The sequence below is a fragment of the Triticum aestivum genome, chromosome 4A, assembly GCF_018294505.1.
Source record: "Triticum aestivum cultivar Chinese Spring chromosome 4A, IWGSC CS RefSeq v2.1, whole genome shotgun sequence".
In the NCBI taxonomy this organism is placed as follows: Eukaryota; Viridiplantae; Streptophyta; class Magnoliopsida; order Poales; family Poaceae; genus Triticum; species Triticum aestivum.
In genome coordinates, this window is record NC_057803.1 from 252,399,879 (window position 1) to 252,408,760 (window position 8,882).

General features: G+C 44.4%; 1 protein-coding gene across 1 annotated transcript; it reads left to right on the top strand.

The window, feature by feature from the left end:
• The first annotated feature begins 235 nt into the window (after positions 1–235).
• LOC123085921 (hexosyltransferase GAUT11) lies at positions 236–5,339 on the top strand. Its single transcript, XM_044507628.1, has 2 exons — positions 236–827; positions 3,374–5,339. The coding sequence occupies exons 1-2, from the start codon at positions 663–665 to the stop codon at positions 4,820–4,822; spliced, it is 1,614 nt and encodes a 537-aa protein (XP_044363563.1). The 5' UTR covers positions 236–662; the 3' UTR covers positions 4,823–5,339.
• The last annotated feature ends 3,543 nt before the right edge of the window (positions 5,340–8,882 follow it).

Genomic DNA, 8,882 nt, shown 5'->3' on the forward strand with positions numbered 1-8,882 from the left:
AAGGCTCAGATAACTGTTAGACACATTCCCAGGGAGCTTAATAATAGGATTCACAACAATGCGGCTAGAGTATACTTCTCAGAATCAAATACTAGTACTGCAATGATTTGTAAAAGCAGGTTCCATTCGGTTGGTCACTGTCCTATGCTTCTGAAGCTAGGCAATCAGAACATCAGACATTATAAAACCATGGTTGTAACTTGTTCTTCAGATTAATGCATAGGCGTCTAAGGCGCCACTTCTTTGTCAAAAAAAACACACACACCTAAGAGGCAAGAGAAATGGAGACGCACGAAGGGAAAGGAGGAAGTACCACTTCCACCTGCCTCCCTCCCACCCTCAGATCTCTCTCGTTTCTCTAAATCGCGCCCCCGGCCCCTCCTACCTTTCTCTCGTCGCATTAGACCTTCCAGATCTCACCAACCTCCTACCAGCCGGCGTTGTTGCCTCTCTCAGTGCCGGAGCTTCACGACGCGGTTCTCTTATCTGTTCGGGGTCATCCATCCGACCCCCGGATCCGCCGCAAAGACGGTGCCTTTCTGGTTGTTCTCGGCACTATCCATGGATGAGGGTTTAGCGCGACGGCAGTGAGGTCAGCGTGTGGAGTTCCTGGGTTGAATTGTTGCAGCGAGAGGCTTTGGGAAAGGGCGCACGGCGGCGAGATGCGGGGTTCCGAGATGCGGAGGCGGGCACCAGAGTACCGGCGGCAGTCGCGGCGGCGGCTGCCGGGATGGATCTGGTGGCTCGTTGGGATCTTCCTTGTGGTTGGGCTCATGCTCTTCGTCCTGCACCACAACCAGAAGGAGCAGTTCCGGCCGCCCGTCATAGTGAGTAGCTCAAACATGACTCCGTCTGATTTCCTGCTTGCTGAATTATGTGGTGTGACATCTTTGCTCGGAATATCACTTCCTTCCTGTCAATTCTGAAAATACGTGGAAAAAGTTTAGCTTTTTATGCGTGCAGGCAGATCTCTGTTAGCGTTTTGTATGAGATCTTTAGAAATAGTTCCATTGTTGGTTTCTTCTACTATGTTATAAGGTGAGCTTGGTTGTGTGTTGTTAGGCTTTTTGTGGTCAGAGCACATCATTTTCTAGATCTTCATTATCCAATTTCATTGTTACTTGATCCTTGAAGGTTTGTGTTTTTATCTATATTGATTTGTGCATGTTTATGGAAATTTTATCCCCACTATCTAGAAAATGTGCTTTTGATGGCTAATCATGACTAGTTGGTAGAAACGGCAAACAGGCTGTATTTTCTAGTAGTTGGCGTGGCATTACTGATAGGTTGTCTCTGCACTTGTTGGAGGTCTGCTCGTGTACTTAGGTTAAGTGTCCTTCTCAGGAGGAGGTTTCCCATCTTCATCATGATAGCATATGCTATTCCTTTACTATGAAGATGATTACTTAACTGGTGGGAGGACACCATGGAATATGAAAATTAAACTCACACCATAAGTCAATTTTTAGTAGTATGTGCAGTGTTGAACTATCACAGGTGCGATTGGGTTATCCAGGGACTACTTGTTGGCAGCTACTAGGTACTTGCTTCAAAAAGAATAGCATCGCCTGTCATGATTTTATCTTCGAATTTGCGGATGACTTTCAGTAGCACTGAGTAGTAAACTAGTAACTTTATCCTAGGTTATTCCTGCCTATCTGATTACAACAGTCACATTAGCTTTTCTTGGTATGATGGTATCCAATGGTCTGTAAAATCTGGATTACATTGATAGAATTGTTTTTTTAACTGCACAGCTTATGAGAAAAATAGCCGAGATCAAAACTGAAATTATTAATAGAACACAATGTCAATAGGGATATAATATTGCCAGTGAGTCTTATTGGTAGCCTTTGATGTATAGTTCTTTCTGTGGTAAAGGTCTTAGATACGGAATTTATATATTATGATATTTAAAATATGAACTCATTATGCAGAACCAACTGAGGTAATTTGGAAACCAACATAATTTGTCATGTACTCCCTCCGTTTTGTAATCCTTGTTTTGATTTAAACCACGACAAGAATTATGGACCAAAGGGTGTACTAGATATTGTAGACATTTATAGTGTTTCATGGACTCATAGAGATCTTAATTGCTGGTACCATACCAATGTAAACAGAAACATGTGGCAAGCAGGTTCAATGCAATAGTTAATGTCTAGCAAAGGATTATTTTAGCGAGCCATTGTCCAGAAGATATCTAAATTTGGCCTCCATTTTTTTATTCTACATGTAACTATGCATGAATGATAGAAATACTGAGAAATTTATGTACAAAGAGGAAATGGCGACTGAGGTGACTAGGCTGGTCACGATGAAATTATAATTACAGCTCTCTTGAGGATCATGTTAATAAAATGAAAATTATACCTTGTTTAATATGCTATTACTCCCTCCGTTCCTAAATATAAGTCTTTTTTAGAGATTCCTATTAGAGACTACATACGGAGCAAAATGAATGAATCTGCATTCTAAAATATGTCTATATACATCCATATGTAGTCTGTAGTCGAATCTCTAAAAAGACTTACATTTCGGAACGGAGGGAGTACATGTTTGGAGTTAGCTGCTCGTAAATAGTCCTGCTTTTGTGATCGCTTTAGCTGCTATGCTGTGGAATCTAGTTACCTACCTAATTCTGATAAGATTATTCTGTTACCGCTCCAAAAATGTTGCTGTCCAAAAGTAATATTTAGGCTTGCAGTGAAGATGAAATCTAAACCTTCCTGCAGATAGAAGCTTTATTCCTTTAATATGAAATTTTCTTATTTGTTCTCAAGCTCGAGAGAACAGTTTGTTGCTCAAGCTGTTTCGTATGATGCGAAGAGTTGACATTGAATGTTTTTGGCATGTGTTCTATTTTTAAAGTTACAATATTCCCTTGCCACTGCCATCAGTTCGTTTTCTTAAAAAATGTTAGCATATCATCGGCAGCCCATTACATGGCCAAACCATGCCATATATAGGGGAACTTGGCACCAACCAAAAAGCCCAGATAATTGTTGGGTGCCTAAGCCTACTCTGTTATTAATAGAAATAGCCCATGTTAATCTTTTTGTGTACAAAAGTATGATCTCAACATTTCTTGTGCGAGTTTTGGTGCCAAACCTTGCTGGCTATTAACTGTTATTTATGGGTCAACACATGATGATAGCTGTTCAGTAACAATTAATTTTAGTGTCAACAAAGTTAATCATTGGGATGATAACTAAAAACTTCTTGTACTTGGAATATATTTTTGGTCCCTGCTACTTCTGAGTGCATAGATATATTTCTTCATTGACCTTTCCCACTGTGAAAGAAAATCACATTCTTTAATTAAACTCAGTCGATTGTGCATATTTCCTCATTTAGCTCGTTCTTGTTTCAGAATAAAGGGTCAGAAACTGAAGAAGTTTCTCCTGGGAAAGTTAATTTCACTGAAGAGCTTTTAAGCAGTACATCTTTTGCACGGCAATTAGCAGATCAAATGACTCTAGCAAAGGCCTATGTTATCCTTGCGAAAGAGCATGGCAACCTTCAGCTTGCATGGGAACTTAGTTCCCAAATAAGGAATTCTCAAAGATTGCTCTCTCAAGGGGCTGTTAGTGGGAGAGCCATCACTCAGGAAGAAGCCCATCCTATAATAACTCGTCTGGCACGGTTAATATACAAAGCGCAGGACTCTCATTATGATATCAGCACCACAATGGTGACACTCAAGAGCCATGCCCTCGCACTAGAGGAGCGTGCAAAGGCAGCAGTTGTTCAGACTGCCGAGTTTGGTCAGTTAGCTGCAGAATCACTTCCCAAGAATATCCATTGTTTAACGGTGAAACTGACAGAAGAGTGGCTTCAGAACCCAAAACTAAGGAGTCGTTCAGAGGAGCACAGGAATTCCACACGGTTGGTAGACAATAATCTGTATCATTTCTGTATATTCTCGGATAATGTGCTGGCCACTTCAGTTGTTGTCAATTCTACAGTGTCAAATGCAAACCACCCTCAGCAGCTTGTGTTTCATGTAGTCACGGACAGGATCAATTTTGGTGCTATGTCAACCTGGTTCCTGATAAATGACTTCAAAGGGTGTACTGTCGAAGTCCACTGCATAGACGAGTTCTCATGGTTGAATGCTGCTTCTTCTCTTGTCAGGTGGCTGTCCGAGATGGAAACAAAGGGTTCCTCTGGTGGTTTGAAGGCACAAGAACAGGAAATAAAGTTCCATAATCCGAAGTTTGTTTCTCTGCTAAACCATTTACGGTTCTACATCCCTCAAATACTCCCCAATCTGGAGAAGGTGGTTTTTCTTGATGATGATGTTGTGGTGCAAAAGGACTTGACACAGCTTTTTTCCATAGAATTGCATGGCAATGTTATAGGAGCAGTGGAGACTTGTTTAGAGTCATTTCATCGGTATCACAAATATCTTAATTTCTCGCAACCAATAATCAGCTCAAAGATTGATCCACATACTTGTGGGTGGGCTTTTGGAATGAACATATTTGACCTAATTGCTTGGAGGAAAGCAAATGCAACATCGCTCTATCATTATTGGCAGGAGCAAAATGCTGATCAACTGCTTTGGAGAACGGGCACACTTCCAGCAGGCCTTTTGACATTTTATGGCCTAATGGAGCCCCTAGACCGAAGATGGCACGTATTGGGTCTTGGGTATGATGTAGACATAGATGACCGCTTGATTGAGAGTGCTGCTGTTGTGCATTATAATGGGAACATGAAACCCTGGCTGAAGTTGGCCATTCACCGGTACAAGTCTATATGGGAGCGGCATGTCAATTTCTCGCACCCACATGTTAGTGAGTGTATGTTTCACTAGGGAGTGTGCAATCTCTGTTCACCATCAATGGTCTTCCACGGCACTGAAGCTAGGAACTTCAGTTTCTTTAATAGGGTTGCTTTTGAGCACCCTAGTTACGAAATCTTCCAGAGCTAGATTATATACTCAACAGGCATCATCAAAGAATTCAACTGTTAAGTTTACTTTTTTGGGTGGGGGAAGATTTATTTTGAGAAGAAAATAATTCAGTTACAGATTTCTACATACAATTCGGTCTGGAAGATTTAGCAGTCCAATGAGATTACCTGGATAGATATTGTAAAGGAGATACAGTTGTTGGATGGATGGGTCATTTTTTGAGATGTTAGAAAATGCCAATTGCCAAATCAGCTGTGCAGAGCTTACTGGTGTTCATTCTTTTCAGGATATTGTATTTTATACTGTACTGTTGAGGAATGTCTTCCTTTTCCTTTTTGTATAAACAGTTCTGTGTTCACAGTATGAACTCGGCTCAACTGGAGATATAGGAAAGTTAAGTAATTTTGATGTTCTGAAATTGAGTTTCTCATGCTCCATACCACATAGTGAAGAGATATTTGCAATTCTCTCCTCTGTTTGATTGGTTTTTAGTTCCAGAATGGTTCAGTGACCTGTGTTATGACTGCCTCCACAATTTGTGTGGATTATGTAGTCAATTTTTGTAGCAGATGCCGCAAGTCCGAGGCTCTTATGGCGTGGCCTAAAAGAATGAACAAAGATTGTATCCTCAAGCAAATCAAGCAAAAAAGAACTTCCTTGGTGGTGCTAGTAATGCAAAGATTTGCTTTTTGTGTAACTTTGGCTGTGTTGTAACCTTGGCTGTAACCTTGCTCTGTTGTGAACCTTGGCTATATTGTGACCACTAACAGCAACTCCAATGGGGTGACCCAAACGGATACAGATTTTGTCCGCTTTTGTTTGTTTGGGTCGCGTGTCCGCGTCCGTCTTTTCGTTTGGGTCGGCCGGTGCGTCCAACGGGCGCCAGATGCATTTTAGACATGTCCATGTCGTCATTTCATCGAACACTTGAAGGGCGAGCTCTCGCGCCAGCTCGCTGTAGCTGGCCCCGACCCTGCTGCTACCGCCCCGCAGCTCTCGCCCGGTCATCCAACAAACTCCTGCCTCGTCCCGGGCGGCCAGGCGCGGCAAGGCGAGGTCGCGGGAGTCAAGAACGGGCACGACCAGGCGCGGCGAGACAAGGCTGGGCACAGTTGGGAGCGGCGAGGCAAGGCCGGGGCGAGGCGACGCCGCGGCGAGTCGAGGACGGGCCGGGCGGAACAAAGCCGCAATGAGGCACGACCAGTGGCGGCTGGCTAGCTAGCACGCGTGCAATCAACGACGGCTGGCTAGCTAGCACGCGCGCGACCAGCGGCGGCTGGCAGCAGCACCAACACCCACGCAGGGCAGCGGCGGCTAGCTAGCTAGCACGGGCGCGGCGGGCAACAACACCGGCATGCATGCTCGACCAACGGTGGCTAGCTAGCTACCTAGTACGCGCGCGGCCATCCGCCTGTGGCGTGCGTGGTTGTAGGACAGCGACGACGAGCGCTTGGCCAAGCTGCATCGGCAGCGGGAGGAGGCGGCGACTGATTGTGCTTGGCAACGGGAGGAGGAAGCGACGCCTCGCTCGCGACGGAGGCCGAAGCAGCCGGCGCCATGCCCACATCTGCATGCCCGGTGGCATCGAGAAAGAGAGAAAAGGAGAAGAGAGGCGGGGGTGGGATGGGTGGGTGGCCCTCGATGACAGATGGGCCAATGCTCGCATGCAGTGGACGGAGGCGAACGAGGAGCCCATAGAAAACACCCGCTTTGTGTCTGCCTCCGACCCAAATGTGTCTCAAATTTGGGATGGAAATGGGTCTAAGCAGACACAAAACGGACAGCGGGCGAACATTGTGTTCGTTTGGGTTGCCCCGTTGAGCCAGCTTTTGTGTCTGGATGACCTAAACGGATAAAATGGATCGCCCCATTAGAGTTGCTCTAAGTGTTGATGTGAACCTTTTTTGTATTGCAAAGATTTATACTTTTTGACGGTAGTCTCATGTTGAAATTCTCTTTATGTTTGTTTTCTATGTGGATCGGGATGGTTGAGTTGAATGCACGTTGTACGGGTGAATGGAGGAGGTTCTTGTATACTCTTGCTCATTTTGTGTTGGTTAATGATTACACCTCAAAATGGCAGCCAAAACATGGAATATAATTCATTTCAATTCACAAATCCTGGTGTCAACCTAACATGAAATTTGGCAGATTCAGCAAAATAAATCTTTACAAAAATTTAATTTCATTTCTGTTGAATAACTGACCAAAATTATACCCGGGGTCCCACCTCAATCCTACATGCCATTCAATGTGGATTGTCAATGTCAGTCAACACAAGTTAAGGAGGCCAAGGAAAGTCCAAACATGCCTCCGAGAGTCCAAGCAAGCCATCGGGTCAAGAGAAGTTTAAACAAGTCTTCATGATCAACATGTTAAAAGACAAACAACACAAATAATAAGTCAAATGAATAAAGAAGTCCAAGACCAAGGAGAAAAGCCTTTGTATTGGGGAGGGAGTCTCCCTTGATGGGTCATATCCCACCTCCCTATCCAAGTGCTCATGGACCCGAAGACAAACATTACCTAGTTCTACCCTCTCACATCCTCTTTTCAAGCGTAATCATGGTCAGTTATCAAGGACCCCTAGGCTAAGGCATCCCATGGGAATGTAAAAGTTCATCATCCACTCTATACTTGAATAAACTTAAGAGGAGAGTCATCCTCGCCTCCCCTCCATAAGAATTGAGGCTCGATTGGAGGCCGAGAATCGGAGTCCAAGGGACCTAGTAAAACATGAGCTATTGGGAGTCATTGGACTTTGGAAGCGGCAACACTCTAAGTGTTCCATGCATCGATCACCACTCTCGACGCCTCTTCCTCATAGGATGCAGGCTCTGTTCTGACGAGGCAACTAGACCTATTTAAAATAAATGAATTGTGTCACTTTGTCGGTGCATGACGACCTTCGCTATAAGGCCATTGTACACACCCTGTCTACTCATACTAGCCACATTGCTAAGGGTACCCCCGTGGAAAGTTGCTTCTTGAACAATAACATTGACACCGACCATGGGGCGTCCTCGCCGTGTGAGAAGTCACCTCGACCATCCAAGGTAGATGGCCCCGACAAAACAAGTGAAAGAGCATTGGCGCCCCATGTTTGGTTTTGGTAATTGATGACAATCCCTCTGGACTACTGGTTTCCTTGTGCTATATTCGAAGGGTTTGTCCATAGGCTTTGCTTGAAGACCATTCGTTGGCTTCAAGGGTATAAGAAGGAGATTATGTGTTGACCAAGGTGCTACTTAAGGAGTTATCCAAAGATTGGTCATGTGAGAGTTGAGCCTATTGCAAGCATGTCTGGAAGAAGAAGATTGTGTGAACATCTATGTTTATCTTCAAGACATCATCTTTATGAAGAGAGAAGATAAGATACAAGGTTGATTTTTTGGCATCCAGTTAGCAGTACCTCTCCGGTCCACGGTAGTACTGCTTAGGTGATACTTCCATAGACCAGTGCCGCCCCTACTTCCGTGTAACACCCACGATGCGGCTATATCTCCCACGTGTCGGAGCACGACTTAGAGGCATAACCGCATAGTAGGCATGTCGCAAGAGGGGTAATCTTTACACATCCCATGTACTGAATATGAAAGGGATAAAGAGTTGGCTTACAATCGGCACTTCACACAATACATAAATATAGCATTACATCATCCAGAATACAATCAAGGTCCGACTACGGAACCAAAATAAAGAAAGACTACCCCTAATGCATAGATCCCCGATCGCCCCGACTGGGCTCCACTACTGATCAACTAGAAACGAAACAACACAACAAACACGATCTTCATCGAGCTCCCACTTGAGCTCGGTTGCGTCACCTGCACTGGTATCAACGGCACCTGCAACTGGTTTTTGAAGTAAACTGTGAGTCACGGGGACTCAGCAATCTCACGCCCTCGCGATCAAGACTATTTAAGCTTATGGGTAGGAAAAGGTAGTGAGGTGGTGCTGC